The sequence below is a fragment of the Cololabis saira genome, chromosome 8 (genome assembly GCF_033807715.1).
Source record: "Cololabis saira isolate AMF1-May2022 chromosome 8, fColSai1.1, whole genome shotgun sequence".
Classification (NCBI taxonomy): Eukaryota; Metazoa; Chordata; class Actinopteri; order Beloniformes; family Belonidae; genus Cololabis; species Cololabis saira.
The window spans coordinates 30766207-30785557 of NC_084594.1; the positions used below are offsets into that span (position 1 = coordinate 30766207).

Here is a 19351-nt window from a genome sequence, read left to right on the forward strand (position 1 = left end):
CCATCTGTGCTTGAGATAGTTTGGTCTCACCTGCAAATGCTGCTGGGTAAACTGAGAGCAATGCTGAGTGGTTAGGGGGCCAAGGAAGAAGGGAGGCTGAGGGGCCAGCATTTCTGAATCTGGTCCTGATCTCCGGGTCACACTTAGGTCCATGGGCTGCTTCCCAATAATGGGTAATGAAACCTCTAGTTGATGATCACATTCACTACAGGAAGAGATAAAGAGGGACAGAAAAATAGTTTATTGAAAAATCAATACCTTCTATGTAAATGAGTGCAGTATTAGTTTTAACTAACCATCGTAGCTTGACTTATTTCTCACATCAAAATCATACAAAAGTTAAAAGTGTGCGTCTCATATGGAAGGTATTTGGCAGATTTCTAGAGAAGGCACTGAAGAACAAATGAAGAATCACATACTGTTTCAGTTTTGAATACACTATGAAACAAGCTCAGACAACGGCAAGCTTGTCTCTGGGACACCCGTCTACGGAAAAACCAAAGCTGCAGTCGGAGATTACTATTCTACAATTTTTGTCTCTGAATCTTCTGACACAAGAAGAGCAGATTGCACAAAAGGGATGTGTGACAAATTACAATGATAAAAACAAATATTAACAATAACAACGCAGCTTCAACAACAGCGGAAAATCAGAAGGTCATTAGCAGTGCAGAGTTGCAGATTTATATATTCTATTTAGTGTACAACAACACACTGTTAATGCTGCATATATTTAATGCAGCTGCAAGAAACTTCTCAAACTTAAAAACTTGAGGTTTCTGGCATCTTTTCAGAGAACATTTTATATTTCATATACAAGCTTTAAATTTCATTGGTGAGGTGTTCACTGTGTGCCCTGCCGCGTCATTCACTGGTGGATATGGAACATTAAAGACTGCATATTCTCTTATATACTAACTTACTTTCTGGTTTTTATATCATTATATATTTATTGAATACTTGCAGTTTAGGACAGACTTGCCAACAAAATGAGACAAAGTATAAAAATGTATCCTATTCTGCATTCATGGTTTTCATGGTGACATGACACAGAGGCTATGGTTGTTTAACTCCAACTACACAGTTTTAATAGAGGGATAAAATAATGCTAGGTGGGTTTGGATATTTGATGTTTTCTCAAATATTAAGTTTTTAATTCAATATGGATTTCTGGTAGAGGGGATAACTTTTGGATCAGGTTACAATCCTCACCGTATCAATCCTACATGAGATTCAGTGCTGAAAAGGATACATCAGTCATGTATTATGGATTAATTTAAAAAAAACTGTAATGAAAACAACCCTGACTGGATTCTAATTGACATTCAGCACATTTACCCAGTGACATTCAAATACTGTTTCCAGTGTAATTTGCTCTGAGACGTGATCTTTAAAATAATCAGTTAGACATCACAATGAATTTAATCTGAAACTGATCAAAACCAACTCCCCAGGTTAAAAGAGCCACCTTAGTTTATCATTTATAAATTCATGCCAGATGTCAGCTTTTACTCAGCATCTTTCTCAATCATATTTCATTTATTCCTTCATTTGTCATATTTCATTTATTATTTAAGCCTTCCTGCGCCACAGGAATTGGTTATAGTCCAGCATTATACATTGGAAAGCAGAAGAGTGCACAATGTTGTGTACGTGGTGGCTGAAGTAAATAAAAGAGAGAAGCTATGACAGAAAAGGGAAGGGGAGTTGCACTTGAACACTGTGGTTCAAATGTGTCAATGCTATATAGGTTCTAATTAAAAGGAAATGATCACAAACCTAAATTTAGAAAAAACAAATGAGCCTATCTTCAGTGTATTAAAAAAAGTATCTAAATGAGTTTAATCTAAAGGGTCATCTAAATATCAGCCTTTATTTTTACCACAAGTGCTTAAACTCATGGTAAAACTTACCGCGGAGAAAAATGACAGGAGGGGAATCACACCTCGTTGGAAAATAATCACACTGAAATTTTTACTTAAAAAAAAAAACTAAAACAAACTAAAGCCTGGGCAAGCACACAAGTAACCCAATGCTGTTTTCATGTGTGAATGTGACTAATACCTGAAACCAATTGAATTACAGTGGAATGTTTTTGTATCAATATAAAAGTGTACAAAGATACAATATGGAAGGAGACACCTTGCTCCCTTCAGGGTAGATGGTGGGAAGTATGTGGAAAGTTACTGAACCTACTCATCTGAACAACTGCAACAAAAACTCTCAATGCATTTTTTTGGGACAAATTTCATTACATTTAATTCACAGTTGCAACACACCAGCCCAACAAACATCTGTACGGCTGCACTTAAGTTCCTCTGCCACGTCATCATAAAATGCAATATGAACCAAAGCAGTTTGGCCATCTTTCCTAACCGCAAGACGGACTCGGAACTAGAAATGGTGATTTCTGCTGATGAAGAAGAGATAGTGTGGAAATAAAGTGATGCATTACAGCAATTTACAATTCCAGATAATTTTACACCCTTTAAGTTGATTGATTTTGGTTATATAGTCCTGCTTAGCAGTTCAATACAGTGCTAAAATAAAACTACTTGTTGAAAAGGATGGCCTTGTGTTTTCATGTTTGCTTTTTTTCATGTTTACTGTGAGTGTGACAAGATGACGACCAAGCTCTTGTGAGGAATCAAAAACTTTTGTGTGTAATTTCATGCACCTACCATGAAAGATGCACAAGTAAGCACATTATAAAACATTAGTGGAAAAAAATTGCATTGCAAATATCCTTGCCAGGTAACTGAAGGATTAAAAAGACACATCAGACAAAACTAGACACAAATATTTGGGCAATGTCAATTTCAGCAGGTTCGTCCTGACTGTATGCTGAATGTTGGAGTTGATGGGGCTTGTTTTTCTTACTTTTTTTTGAGCTCCAGATGTTTTTTCTTACTGTAATAACAAACGAAATGTGCAACAGGAAGAACCAGTTGCAGCAGTACAGTGTGTATTACCAGAAGAATGCTTGTGTGTTTTCAAAGGAAATCAAACAATCACTGGAGGAACACGACGCCGGTGGAGGTGGTGACTCAAATAATCTGCAAATACTTTCACACGCATACACTCATACGCAGACAGAGACACACACACACACACACACACACACACACACACACACACACACACACACACACACACACACACACACACACACACACACACACACACACACACACACACACACACACACACACACACACACACACACACACACACACACACACACACACACACACACACAGAGCATCCCAGAGAAGCTGAGTCTCACAGATGTGATCCTATAGTTGCACTGGTGGTCGTGAAATCAGCAAGTGTGTTTTGAGTTTTTCACGGGCACCAATGATTTTGTTTAAGGCAGTTTCAGTATGACTCGCTACTTATTACAAAAACAGAGCTGTCACCACATTGTACATTCAAAGAACCAACTAAACAGTTAATTTTTCTTCTACATTGATCCTGAAGGGTGTCAGTAGCTCATGATTACTTCCTATCATGTTATCAAAAGCTCCTAAAAAGAATACGTACTCATTACAAGGCTGACAAACTGCATTTTTAAAAAAACTGCAAAAACAACAGGATCGTGGGTTTTTTTTTTAGTTAGGATTGTTTGATTACATGATGTTTGCTGTTGTTTATCAACTCTAAAATTCAAGAAGAATATAACTAAACAGTGAAATCTGAGGTAGTTTAAGAAAATGAGAAGGGCAAGATGATAAGATCATCTTTGCTTCTCTGTCTTTCTTATGAGTGTTGTGGTGCTAAAAATAGCAGGAGACAAACTTCTGGTTTCTGTAATAGCATATTCGTTTCACACTAAAGGCCCATTGCAACAACACATTGAAATACTAACACGCAACACAGATGCACACGCACACACATTCATAGACTACAGTTGTGTGCACACACACCACACACCGACATGCACACACTGACACACACTCACAAAGAAACAGTGACTTCCTGTTTCTAAAGTTAGTCTTCACCATAACATCCTCTTGGTTCATTTAGGCAGGCAGAAGCTGCTATTTTGGTTGAAAGGTTTCATTGCAACTCGACAGAGTCACACATATCTTGCAGCAGCATTTATATGTACACTCTAGGTTAAATGCGCTTCGTTTTTTCTGCTTCGGTTTGAGTGAACTCCATGGCAGTATTAGAGGAAGCTAAGTCTCCAAGTGACAAATGTAATATGCATATACTTATGAGCAATAGTGCAGAAAGAAATTGAGATCAGAGGTTAAACTAAACAAAACAACATACTGACCACCTTAAGCAGTAACCCTTGACTGCCAAAGATCTCTCTGTCCTTAACTCTGTCCCTTGACATTTAAAGGAATTTACAGTTGCAATGTCCCGTTGCTCCTGAGCAGCTGGAGTATCAATCTTCTAATGAGTTCATCCTTATGTGTGAGAGCTTGTGTCAGTTCATACTATGCACCCCAAGATATTAATAGATTTGCAGTTGTTTCTTGTCAGTGTGCACAGGAGGCCTTTTGTTTGCATAAGGAGGATCTGCTAGTGTGACAGTTGATGGTGCATACACGCGGATAAGTGCATCAGTTCTAGCGTGTGTTGCTAAGTGTATTAATAGTGCACATTTGTTTCTTTTGAAGGAACACTGTGGCTTTTTGTAAAAGTTTCAGTACATGTGACTCCGCCAGTATATTTTTAGTGTCACCTGTCAGTAAACACTTGTGTTATTGTGCATAATCATGCAAGCACGCATGTGTTTTGAGAACAGTGAGTTTGTTCATTGCCGTTCTTAACATATTAATAGAATCGCAACACTTGTTTTTTGTGAGTGAGTAGCATGAGTGAGTGCTTGTAAGTGTATTAATAGCATTTCCAATTGCCAACAAATGCTTCTGTGTATGTATGGTGACTGTGTAAGTGGCTATTAGCCACTTCAGCAATACTGCAAATGAATGTGAACGGGTGATCGGTTTAGTACAGCCAGACATATCAGTGATAGGCTGACGATACTGCCTCTTTCCAGCAAGAATTATACAAAATGTTATTACTTTGCACATTTAAAAGCCCAAACATGACTTGTCTATATCTCTATACATTTATTTGACATGGAAGACTGAAAACTCCTTTGTGATTTTTAGACATCTGGCTCTTGTTTTGTTCACCATTGTAATAAAGTCTTTAAAGCATAGACTAAAGTTTTGCTATTGCTCTGGCTGAAAATGTCTTCTCATACATGAAAGGCTCATCCTGCCTACAGAAAAACATGCACTTTACACTGTAGCCTGGCGTGTAAGCTGATGATCAAGAAATGTAATTACACATCATGACAAAGCAGACTAAAACAACTGTATGCCAAATTTAAAAAAGAACAATGGTTTTTCCAAGATGATTCTGTGGAACAAAAACGCATAAGTATCACTTTGTCATGACAAGTGTGTGTGGGAATTGCGAAGTATACACATCACATGAACTACAGAAAGCCCCAGTGCATGTCTGTGAGCTCAACCACAATATTCAATATCACTTCCTTAAAATATTCAAAAAAAAGAGCTACCTAAGGAATAGTGTAACCAATCTGAGCTGATCTGATTAATCAACTAGCACGTTAAATGAATTTATGTTGATCCCTGTTATTGTATATCTCTTTCTATATATGGCAATCTACCCGAGTGCAGCACTCAGTGCTGAAACTGCATCAGTAAAATGATTGTGTCTGCAGGGAGTCAAACCAGTCTAGGTGCATGTCCCTAACTTGCTACATTAGGCCTCCCAGACTGTTCTCCTCTTAAATCAATCAATGTTTTATAGTAAATATGTCCCTAATCGCTGGAGTGACCCTTTGTGAGCAGGGATGGATCCACATTACTGGCCCTTCATTTTGCATTTGAAAAAAAAAAGAAAGAAAAAGCAGCAAGATGCAAATGTTTTAATCATTAGTCTGAGTTTTGTTTTATCAGTGAGGATTTGCAAAGTCAGAGCCTCATGGCAAAACAAAACGAACAAACAAAAACATGTAATTTCTGTACTTGTGCTAGTTCTGTATTCATTTAACTAATTGGTAAAATCTACAAAAATAGTAATACTAGGCGAAATATTTCCATAATAACTTGAAAGTGTGTTAACTAAGTATTTAAGTACATCTTTAAATACTGTTAGGAACTAAAATAGAAAGAGGCTGTAAGGAATTTATTTAAAACCTTGCTGGATACCATCATATCAAGAAACACTATTAGTAATGCAGAACTCCACCTCCTTAATGGGATATAAATAACATTATATATCAACAATGAAGACAACTTAATGTATTGTATTCATAAAGCTTTTCAGGTATGAGCAGGACTGTTTGCTATAAACTCTTTAACTCTCTGATGTGATCAAACATCAAGTGCTTTATGTCACACGCTGTTTATTTTATAGCCAATTACTCTAGTACATGGGAACAAACTTTGTTCTTACTTACACATGTATTCTTAACAAGAGATGGATATAAAACAATATCTGGATATGTTGTTTTGCGCCATTTGTAACGGGCGTGGCCGTAATGCTAACAAATTAATCAACGTTCTCGGTGTGTGGCAATGGTCAGTTTTTCTTTCTTCCGGTTTTCATCACTTTACCAATCTGCATACAAACTTCAAACATGTTTACATGGATTTATAAGCTCCAACACCAGTTATATATTCTTGAATAGAATTGAAATTAAACTGATGGTCCTTTGGCGGACACCAAGAGCACAGGTTTAAATGCTGAAAATGATGTTGGCCACCTGCATAAGCTGTGATGCGGCGTTAATCAGTGATGTTTTGTCCAACTCTGGTACTATCTGGTTCAAAGATTATTGAATTATAAAACCTCTCTTAATATTGTAACCCAAAGCTAAGACGTAAATGGCTCAGGGATCTCCTTTTTACTGTATCACAAGCTTGAATTCTGTTGAGTAGGATTTAAACAGACTGGCAATTGTTGAAATGGTTTAATAATTTCTCCTGTGGGCTACATGGGTCATTATTTTTGAATGAGCAAAAATAGCTAAATGTGGCCTAGAGTGCTGTCATAAGATTGGCATGAGTCTAAACCTTCATCATACCCCCCCCCCCCCCCCCCCCCCACACACACAAACATTCACAATAAGGGAATGTTTTCATTCCAAGGTAGGAGCTTATCATTCAAAAAAGTGTAGAAACAAATATTGTTAGTATACATGTGTTGTATGTATAGCTTATTTTTGTAGTAACGTGGTCATGTGAGTGTAATGTGGTATGTAATTAGTATTAATTACATTACATTCTCAGGGACAGTTAAAGAAAGATGAGTACACTGAAGAGATTTATGTACCAAAGCATGAAAAAATCCCCTTCTCCTTACCAAATCTTTAAAAGGTAAATATATGCCTCAGGTGAGCAACAAGACATGGAATTTTGCAATATACCAATTATTTCTTAAATAAAACTAAGACAAGACTCACTGTGTGATAAACCAAGTATGTTTCCATAGCAACCTGGTGATCATAAGGGAGTGGGACCACCTCCATACCTCTGTCTATATGCTGGTCTTGAATATTCAGATGAGAGTTAACACATTGCCAAGGAATAAAGATATAAACAGTGATATGTGAGAAAAAATCATTGTTTCCGGCCAATCTGGTAAAGATTAGAAGTCCATGTCCACACAATTTGGAGTTGGTCATTCTTGAGTGAGAGAGATTATTCACTAACTAAAAACATTCAATGTAGATAACCCAGTAGGTTTAATCCAGGCTCAGACCATGCAATGTTCATGGAAAGTTAACATGTCAAATGTTAAAAGTTTAGGTCAATAAAATTAGAAAAAGACTGCAAAAGTATGGCTCCCGTGAAGGAGTTACAAATGCCTCTTATCTCTAAAAGAAGCAGCACAGCATGGCTTGGATTTGAAAAGCAAAATCTGAACAAGCCACAAGATTTCTGGAACAATGTCCTTTGGACAGACAAGACCGAAGGGAAGATGGTGGGCTATGATGCACGGCACTATATTTGGTTAAACTCAAATACAGCACATTTGCACAACCACTGCATAAAACTGTCAGGCATGGTGGTGGAGGGATGATAATTTGGGCTTGTGTTTCAGTCACAGGAAGTGTGAACGTTGCAGTCATTAAATCAGCCACGAGCGATGTATGCCAAAGCATTCCTTCTAAGTCAGAAGCGAGCCTATATTCTAGACAATTCAAGCTCGGCAAAAATTGGGTCATGCAAATATACAATAGAATGGCTGAAAAATGTCCTGACAAGTAACAACCTCAGAATTAGAAATATAGTGCAACAACAATAATAAAATAATCATAATAATAATACACACACACACTTTGAACCTAGATCCGCTGTATGCACGAGAACTGAAACCTCCCTATATCCCTCCTACATCCCTAATCTTTATTTATGGACTTCAAAAGAAAAAGTTACTGATAGTCTGAAAAATGGACTCATCCAGGTCAGTGGTCTGTGCAACTCACATTACAGTACATAGCCCCCATCCCCCACTCTGTAATCTTGATATTAACAAGTATCTCTAAGAATGCATTTACCCAGACAGGAATATATATATTTTTCACATGTGTAAAAAAGCCCACCTTGCATAAGGATGATTTGACTGAGAAAACAGGTTCTCAGGTTGACTTCCTACTAGAAGTCACCCATGTGTTGGCAATATACTGTATATCATTGTCTGTTGTTGCACACTAGGTAAGAAGACTGTGTACACAGAAGGGCTTCTTTGTTTCAAATTCACCATGCAGTCAGTAAGAATAAGGTTACTGTCTTGTGGTTCCAGCCAGATTAAACTGCTTGTTTTTATCAAATTACCGTTTTGTTGATTTCTCTAATACCCTCAACTTTTTGCTCTCTCACCGTCTCTCTCTAGCACACACACACACACACACACACACACACACACACACACACACACACACACACACACACACACACACACACACACACACACACACACACACACACACACACACACACACACACACACACACACACACACACACACACACGCACACGCACAGACTCACATGACAAACAGCAGAGTGATGGTCCTTTTGCTGTGTTTTTCAAGAGTATATCAGCAGTCAGCTGAGCTGATCTTAAATCAGGAACAGGAAATGTGATCTGGGCCTGTGGCCGGTCCAGAACACTGCCCCTATTGTCAGCGCACTGCTGTGGCACAAAGTGGGAAAACACTGGGGACTTTTAAAGGTTATCTGTAATGGAGAAAGGTTGATATTCCCTTTTACAATTACACAGTGATAATACATACATGCAAAATAGATAGTCAATACGCCAATAATTGCCTAACCACTAAAAATATAAATACAATATGCATCCTCATATACAAGGAGTAGTTTGTCCATGAACTATAGGGATGTCAAAAAATAAACTATTTGTGTAATGTTAACTGGAAAAGGTTAAATCACAGACTAGATGCATGCATGCATCCATCCATCCATCCATCCATCCATCCATCCATCCATCCATCCATCCATCCATCCATCCATCCATCCATCAATTCCTATTTAGGGTCACAGACTGTATGCTGGAGCCATCCCACCTGTCTTCAGGCATAAGCCTGGGCACAACCTGGACAGTTTGGCAGTGCATTACAGGGCCATTTACAAAGAAAAACAAACCCCCACGTTCACACTTAAAGTCGGTTTAAAATCACCCATTAGCCTAACATGCATGTCTTTGGACTGCAGGAGGAAACCCACACTAGAGAGATAACATGCAAACTCCACACTGAAACGCCAGGATTCAAAACAGGATCCTTCTAGATATAAGGAAACAGTGGATGAATCTTTCAAAGGTGATTTGATGCAATCGTGCATCAACAGCAGATCAAGCCACCATGCTGCCCCTTGTTTGATTCAAACTATGTATTTTTTTTAAAGGGGGTTCCAATCATGCAAAGTGAAGCTCAACTTTATATACCCTTAAGGAAAAACAGTGCTAATGGGTACTGAAAGTAGCAAACATAATTTGCCCGGAGTTAAGACAAAGGAAGACCAGCAATCGATGCCAAGAATATGAAGATTACAGACTAAATTTCTGCTGGTTTCAAAAAATGTCAATGTAACAAGCCAGAGAGAGAGAGCATGTACAACCGCAACAAACAATTGTTGATACAAAAATGAATACAAATACAATTACTTTTACAGTAATTACAGGAAAATGAGCAGGTAGAAATATAAAGGGCAATAGAAAGAAGCAGAGGAATGCATTATGTTTTTAAAGTCTCAAGAAACTAATGTAATATTTCTCCACAACAGCAGTGCGTTTCATTTTCTAGGGGCTGATGGTGTCAGTGAAACTGATACAAACCATATATCAAGATACATAAAATAAACAATCTCAATCACAGAATGCTATTAAATTAACATCACCTCTACTCGATGCTTCAGAATTTCAGGTAGGGACAGAAACAGACCCATATGTCTAAGTATCTAATTATTTTATTTATACTTGTCATCAACATGAAATAGCAGGGCTGTCTGTCAGGTTAGAAGTGTTGCTGTGAAGCCTCTTCTTGCAAAGTTAGGGGTCGCCTATGGCAGGTGCATGGTCATAATTAACGAGCACTAGTGTAAACACTTCGTTCATTTGAACAGAAGTCACAAAATAGCAGTTTGTGTCAAACAGGTTCCACTTAAACCACATTTTCACCCCTGAACAGGGTATCAATTCTGCAAAGAGTAGGACATCCGTCGTTGTAGTTGTTGTTAATCTGCAGAAGGCGTTCTAAAAGGCGAGCCCCGCTTACCTTGGTGAGGTCCGAGCAGACGCGCCTCTCTGCTGATCTAACGCCAAAGTGACTCAAAGTCGGAGCGGATGATCAGACTACAGGAGAAGCGGCTACACGCGTCTTCCGGGAGCACGCATTTGCCATTGTCGGTCTTTTTCACGAAACCGCTCGTGTACATACTGTACAAGTCACACACAAGTCTGTCTTTTGTTTTTCTGTAATTCTGTCACGAGCGGCTGCGCGCTCACAGCCAGGAAGCTCCTCCGGAGTTGAACCAGCACCGAGGAGGACTGGTGACTGATGACTGAAGGATGATTTATGGTTCCGCGTTAACCCAACGCAGAGCTACGGCGTAGGGAACGCGGCGACGCGCACAGTACGCCGTACCCTACGGCGATGGCTCTGCGTTGATTTAACGCGCAACCATAAATCAGTCTTGATGACTGGTGACTGATGACTGTCCCCCACCGCCTCCTCGCCCTGTCTGTGTGACGGCGGTGAAGCTGCTAATAAACCAGCTGGAAGTCTCACTTTCATCTGTGTCTGTGTGTGTGTGTGTGTGTGTGTGTGTGTGTGTGTGTGTGTGTGTGTGTGTGTGTGTGTGTGTGTGTGTGTGTGTGTGTGTGTGTGTGTGTGTGTGTGTGTGTGTGTGTGTGTGTGCTGCGTTGCTGGAGTGAGGGCTCCATCTGCTGATTGAGGCTGAGCTGACCCGGCCGTGGAGGTGGCAGCTACTTTGGGTTTGTTTCTCATTTTTAGGGCCCGAGCACTGACAGTGCGATGGCCCTATTGCATTGCATCTGTAGGAATTTTTCTCATTTTTTTTTTTTAATTATTTTTATTTTTCCGACGAAATGAGGGCCTTTTTTCCCCCTAAACGTGCCCCAAAAGTCACCAAATTTTGCACGCAAGCCAGGCCTGGCGAAAAATGTGATATTTAATGGTTTACATTAATGGGCGTGGCCTAATGGCTCAACAGCACCCATCAGAAAAATTCGTGCCTCAAGCCCCACAATACGGTTTGACGTACATGCACGAAAATCGGTACACACCTGTATCATGTCGCAACTTAAAGAAAAGTCTCTTGGCGCCATGGCCGAAACCGAACAGGAAGTCGGTCATTTTGAATTAATCGTGTAATTTTAGCGCAATTTATGCCATTTCTTCGGCCGTTAATGCGGCCCGAACCGTAACGTGCACCAGGTGTGTTATACATCAAAATGTGCGTCTCAATCCTGTGACGATGCACATTACTTTTCGGCGTTACCGTGGCGAATATAGACGCGAAAAAGCGCGCCCCCCCTTTCATCTGATTGGTCCATATTTGATAGTCTATACTTTCTGCCATAACTTTTCAATGGTTTGACAGAGACTCGTGGGTGGCGTCATCGGACTCGGTTTTGAGTCCTTGAAAATAATTGGTGCAAATTAGCCCCGCCCCTTCATCTGATTGGTCGATATCTGATAGTTCCTACTTTCTGCCATAACTTTCAATGGTTTGACATAAAGAGTCATGGGTGGTGTCATCGGACTCGGTTTTGAGTCCTTGACCTTTATTGGTGAAAATTGCACGCGATAGGGCCCGTTCATCGCTGCTTGCAGCTTTAATTTAGCTTCGGCTCTGCAGTACACTCCCAATCATGACTGACAGGAGAAACAATAAAATACTTCTATAATCTCCCCCAGGGAGATTTGAAAGACGTGCTCATGCTTTGTAGTCCATAGCAACATTGCAGAAAGAAAATTACAACATAGGAGAAACAGATTTGCCATATTTAAAGTTAAAAACACATGCTGTATGGGAAGAACTGGACAAAGTCCCCTGTGACATTTCCCACATGGTCTTCTGAAGTTTGTTCTGCTCCTTCAGCTGGCCCACAATGGAGGAGCTGCTGGGCTGCCAGTCATCTCATTTCAGATGTCGTTTTGGTGAAGAAATCAGAAATGGCTGTATTAAACATGCTTCAGGACAAATTGCAGATTTATTTGCTAAGCTCATCCAGTTGTCATGGATGTTACATCTAGCTATGGAGAGCAAAACTGTTCATTTATTTATTGGTCTAATTGCTATTACATTTAAACTAGGTTGTAAATACCTTTATTCCTGCTTCAAAGTTGGACAACATAGAGGTCAATGGACTGTCTAGCTCAGGGGGCCGCAACCTTTATTATCAAAAGAGCCATTTTGCGCACACTTCTACAAAAAGAGAGATTTTAAAAGTCTTTATCTTGTATTTATTTTACCTGTTACAACCCCTAAATATAACAACAGAAGTGCAGTGTGCATTTGTAGGCGTATTTTGAAATAAATTAAACTGTGAACTGTAGGCCTATTTCAGTCTATATTTGTGTAAAAGTAAAATAAAAACTACCCCACTTTAATATAAATAAAATATTTAGCTGCAACTTAGGAGCTTTAAAAATAAATATAGAAATACAGAAATTAAAAATAGTTATTTTAAAATTAGATGGCATCAACTCAAACTCCAAGATAACTGCCCAACAAAATAAACTAATAATATGACTAAAAATGAATTCAGAAATATAATTTATTCATGTTCGGGTTTTTTTCAAGGCCAAAGGGAGCCGCTACAATGAGGGGCTCTGAAATGACCCAGCATCTTTTCCTGTTCCCTAAGCAGATCTGCTGACATTCCGTTAGCACAATCTTTGTCTTCTGACCCTACCAAATCTACCCAGAGCCAGTCAAAATAATCTGTTAGTACAATTACTAGCACGACAAAATGTGTTCTCTTTAAACTGTGCTCTGTTAGCTCTTTATTCTCAGCTCAGAATCTGTCCTCAGGAGGCAAAAGCGTGTCAAGCTCCAAGAAACAAAAGTGATGACAGGTAGCCTAAGGCTCTTCTGGCCGTTAATCAAGAGACCACACCCCGTATCGTACTCATTTGTTGCTTTATATCATTTTACATGATGGGACAAAAAATTAATGCCCTGTGAAATGGTCTTGGATGTGAAATCTAGCTGAAACCAAATCTAGCTGAAAACAGGTTTTCAGAACCAAGTTGTAAATATTATTTATCCTGCAAAGCTGGACATTTTAACATGGACTTGCTTTTTGAGTGGCCCAAATGCAGTCAGCAGATGAGCTGCAACTTTTCTTACTTCCTCGTTGGTTTTAACCTGTAAATTTGAACGTTGGTGCTTGGTTAAAATGAAGGAAATGTATTTATAAAAATGATTTTTAAGAAGTTACAGTCTGTCACACTGTAAACAAGCTCTGGGTGGAGCTTAGTCCAACTGTGTTCACTATTAGCTTTATCCTCAGCTCTTACGAGTTAGAACATAATGAGGGATTGTTGGGTCATCAAAAGGGTTACTTACTCCACATGGTCAAAAACAAAATGAACTGTACCTTAAAAAAACAGTTTATATTGTTTTTTTCCCCAACAATTCTTCGTAAAACTTATGGATACTACCTTTTTTTTTTCTAAAGCAATCAAAACTATGAACAATGGAAATTGTCTGTGGTCATTAGATAAAAATAGAGTAGAGGACAAATATAAATACACATGACGAGCTATACTCTCAAATATGCAGAAATAACAGGTTCTGCAGGAGGTAAGCCCTGTATGGAATCAAGGACACACCACTGGTCGCTCCATGAATAGCGCGCTGTGGTTATGATTCAAGTAAATCAACAAAAATATGAATATTTACTATAATTAAGGGCTTACAAAAGACTTAATCCATTAATGTCAAAGAAAGATATAATGGGAAAAATAAAACAACCATCAGCATCAGGTTACACTGCAGTTTCATACATTTTGAGAGGTCCTCTTAAACATGTCCTCATGAACATCATCAGAACATTTTTGTTTAAAAGGGAAACATGAGACAAAGCATAGGGAACTCAGACGGCCCTATAACAGGTGTAGAGGTTGGATCCTTTCTATGACACTGTCTCTTAATCGGCCTTGCTCTTATTTTCTATTCTGTTCATGAGTCTCTTAGTTGGTTGTGATATGATGTTCACTGTACTGTAGCTCTATGAGCTCAGATTGTTGTTGATGTGGACGTGCCACGTGGACCATCTATGAAGTCTTCATGCTCCCAGCTGGAGGACCAGCCACGAGGGCATTGCAGTATTCAAGCGGGAAGATAACCATGGCCTGTACCTAATTCTGTACTTGGGTAGCATATTTAGATACGGCTTGATTTTCTTTACGTTATACAAATTGGCATGACTGCGTAACAGCAGTAACCTGGTTAGAGAAGGATAGCTGGACAACAGTCATAACCCTAAGACTTTTCACCACCTTGGAAGGTGTAACGAGTGTACAGGCAATTTTAAATTTTAAAATCCTTGTTGGTTGACTATGGGCATGAATGACCATAAGCTCAGTGTTGGAGAGATTTAGTTGAAGGTGCTGCTCCTTTATCCACGAGGAGGTATCAGAGAGGCAAGCAGATATGTTTGCCAAGATGGAAGGGGGGAGGTCAACTAGTGGGAATAACAGGAAAATCTGATAATCATCTGCACAGCAGTGATACAAGAACCCATGTGTTCAGATGCTCTGGCCCAGGTCATCCTTAAATTGCCTAATCAGACCTAAGTTATTTAGCATTATCCGGAGAAGCTAGAGATTGCTCCAAATCCGGATAAAATCACCAAGGCTGCACTACTGATCCCACTCGCTACCGGTGCTGAGACACCGGACGTGTTTTCTTGTCTTGTGGTGTGTGTGTAAACAGCCAAGCAGTTCCAGACTTAAGAGTTGTGGTATACAACTCTTAAGTCACATGTGGCCTATTCAAAAAAATGGAAAGGCTCTGGACTTAAAAACCTTTTAGCCCCGAGCTCTTCTAACATGGTCGCTTGAGCAAAGGCACGTGGAATCAAGCATCTTTAGTTAGGTGTGTATTTATCATCCATTAATGGGATTAAACGCACCAAAATATAGCTGGTTGTACTTCTGATTTGCAGTTTCTTTCTTTATGTGCACTTACGTTTTTGTAGTCAAGCTGTGCAAGACTCTGAACACAAACAGCTATATTTCAGTTCTTTTGATCACAACATTGTTATGTTAAAGCAATAATGTAGGTATGGCAAACAAATGAAAGTGTAAACGAAGAGGACAGCTAGACAGTAGTATAATAACCTGCTAGTCTACAAATGACATGTACGAAGACTTCCAGTAAACAAAGTAGACTGGGGCTATTAAAATACAGTGTGTTACTTGGCATGTCTATATTTACATGCAGCAGGAAAACAGTGAAAAGTTGTTCCAGAGTAATTTATAGGTACTGTACCATCTAGTGCTGGTTTTCAGATACAAACACGTAGCTGCCAACGAGGTGGGTCTCCCTCCAGTGCAAAGAGGCCTGAGGAGCAATGACGTTCATGCCAAGCCTAAACTTGCAGCCTACACAACTTTATTACGAAGTCAAACAACTAAAAGAAGCTTTCTCTGAAATCCATGACACAAGAACACACTTTTCAAAACATGCAAGACAACATGTGCTAAAAAAACACACACAAAACAAATAAAAACAAACACTAAAAAGAGGAGTTTCACAAGCCTGTAACAGATCATAGACATTTTCATGAGAATGGGTGGACTTCTGGATGTACTGCATGAATGTCAAGAAGAAAATGCGTAATTAATTTGTTTTTAGTTCAGTGTGGCAAACAAGTGCAATGTGCAACATATGAGATCTATAGCTGAGCGGTGGTGAAGCAGGGAGGAGAGAAAAGGCATTAGAAAAAGTGTCTCTCAGGCTTTCTAGTTCGTCCAGCGGTAAAGCCCAGTTGTTATTGGCTCATCTGTTCTCCAGAGAAGAACACACAAGTTGTGTCTGGTCTCTTCTTTAGGCGGGGCGCTGCAGAGCAGAACCAGAAACCAACAATCAGTGTTGATGCCTGTGTTCGCTCATCATATGTGTGTGAACACATTTTATAAAAAGGAAGAAAAAAACAACAAATACTGGACATACAGATTAAAAACGTTTTTGTTTTTGTTTTGGAGGGTGACTTTAAAGGAAGTGGTGAGAGGACAGAGCAAAACTAGTCAAAATGTAAGCAGGACCATCACAACGATTTAGGAAACCACAGATTGTTTGAAGTTAGTAGGTTAAGCCTTAAAAAATGCATCTAATTGTGGCTAACTCCTGAGATCCGAGTAATGGCTTATTGGATCTGCTGCAAAGCTTTCTGAAACTATTAAAACATAGAAAAAGGTTTTTTTATACCAAAGTTACAGCTTTATTTAGGCCTTGATATTCGGCTTACTTCCCCAAATTATATTTTTAATTTGGGATCTGAACAACGTGTGAACCCGGAGGACAAGAAAGTTCTGTTTTTGAAATCACATGCTCATGCACAGACATAAATGCAGCCAAAGACACATGGAAGAAAATCTATTTACACACTTAATTTCATGTGAGTTTTCCATTCTCACATGTCCTCTTCCAAACTGAGATCTTATTAGGTCTCACAGTCATCACCCTGCTTGTGGCCAAATCCCCTCTCTGCCAAGAAAAGTCAGGATCATTGGATCCATAAAGATAAGCCAATTTAGGTCAATACAGCTACTAAAAAACAGTAGAGTCGGACAGTTTTTTTTTTAATTTCATGTGACTCAGACTGATCCTGGGAGTCAATGGGTTTTTTCTTTGTGATCAATTGTGAACCTTAGGGGGGAAATTGTGGTCTGAGTATTAAAAAAAATGCTATCAACAAGAAAGTCTCTCCCCTGCGCTCTTGGCAGTTCAGCCCACAGTCACAGGGCTGACTGCGGCCTGAATAATTTGAAGTATATTCAAGTAAAATGAAATTTCATAACGTTCCGCTTTGAACAGCACATTCTTTAGATGGTTGTTCTCCCATTTGCAGATGTACAAAGTGCCTGGAGACATTTTCAATTGAAATTCAATTGAACTGAAATTCATGTGATTACTTGTTATTGTTTCAGGAGCCATCATCAACATATCATCGATCTGAACCACATGAGAGTACAGGCCTTTTGCAGCATTATCTTAGATTTCTGTTTATATAATTGAGAAATGTGAGACTATATTTAGAGGGCTGATGAAGTTGGCACTAGCATCTGTTTTTCTGTCAACATGTCATCATGGGATGTCAACAGAGTTCCCTCTTGTTATCGTTCACCCTCACACCATTACCGCTTTGCTTCTGTCACGGATGAGCAGTAACGCTGCTTGTGATTGTTTGAGTGGCCCTGTGGGCATCTTAGATCGCTTGTGTGCAAGCGTGATTAACTGTATCTTATCTTAGAAAGTGAAATGCAAGATTAGATGTTCAAGCAAAAGCATCCACACCTTTCTGTAAAATGAGAATAGAAAGCTAAACACAGTTGGAAAAAAAAAAAATCTCTTGACTACAGTCTCACAGCAGCTCAATTTTCTGCAAAATTCCCCAGAGGATTTTAAAAACTGAAAGCCAGAGGAGCAAAGGGGAGGAATGACACATGGAGCATGTGTGGGTAGGACTCCAAGGTGGAGGTTTGTGGCCAGTGGGGCTCGCTCCTCTTCCAGTCACAGGAAGCCGGTAGGAATGAAAAGAATGCAGTCAGGCAATACGGTGATGGAGGGAGCAGCAGTTGCAGGGCAGATTGCCAGAAGAAAAAAAAAATGAAGGAAGATAGGATTCAAGGAAACGATACGGGGGGTTGAGAGGGAATAAAGTGGTGAAGAAAAAGTAGATGTGAAAGTAATTGAAATGCACATTCAGGCAGAAGTGAAGACTCGCATACCGAAGATAATTGTCTATAGGACTAAGGTTTCTGGACACGTGCATTGCAAGTGGAGGTTTTCTGACTTAAAGTGACTTTTTTGAATAATGTACTTGGTATTTGCCTGGTCAGTAAGAGTGGTGATACTGTACATGACTGGGACTTGTGGAACATGTGCAGTTATCAGTCAGACAGATTTCCTGACAGTGGGTGGAAGCCGAGGACCCACAAACAAGAATCTGCTTTCTTTCCATCCAGGGGGTCATCCCCCTACACAAACATGCACGCAGAAATGTGAAAACAGGACAGACATGCCAGAAGATAGTAAGAGGAAGAGTATGGTCTTTTACCCTTCTTTCATAGTTGACCAACCTTTTCTGTGTTAGTTGCTCTTATTATCACTCCACTTGCTGTCTGTTTACAGTCTGTTGACAGTTTATACAAACAGGCTGCTGATGATGAAGATGTGAGGCACATTGAACTGTACTCATCAATAATGTATCCAAATCCAAAGTAAATGTTTGTGTTGGAGGCCGCTTAATATTTGACCGGGGGGTTTTCAGCTCATTATTTTTGATTTGTTGACTCATATTTTTCATGAGCTTCTACTTCCAGCAGATCTTTAAAAAAAAAAAAAATAAAAAATCCTACAAATTAAAAAGTACGTGCTGCTGAAATGACAAATATACTCACCTGACTGACAAGTCTCACCATTTGTCTTTTGCAGGTATAAAATATAAAAAAGAGAAAGATGTTCCATTTCATATGTAAAACAGCGGTTTTGGAAATGCATAGTTCTTTCATCCCCTAAACTCTGTGTTGTAAACCATCGCTCGAGTTCACATGGCTCCCGCTACGCTCAAACTGG

At 39.3% G+C, this 19351-nt stretch overlaps 1 protein-coding gene across 4 annotated transcripts in view; it reads right to left on the bottom strand.

Annotated features, from left to right (window-relative positions):
* The window catches only part of LOC133448825 (histone deacetylase 7-like), a 49061-nt gene that overhangs the window by 27204 nt on the left and 2506 nt on the right, over nucleotides 1-19351 (bottom strand). For 3 of the 4 annotated variants that reach the window (XM_061727720.1, XM_061727721.1, XM_061727718.1), the window contains exon 2: nucleotides 31-205. In XM_061727720.1, the coding sequence (XP_061583704.1) occupies nucleotides 31-153 (123 nt within the window). In that variant the 5' untranslated portion in view covers nucleotides 154-205. Of the gene's footprint in view, nucleotides 1-30; nucleotides 206-10791; nucleotides 11208-19351 lie in introns of those variants that run through there. The other variant, XM_061727719.1, reaches the window with a different exon arrangement.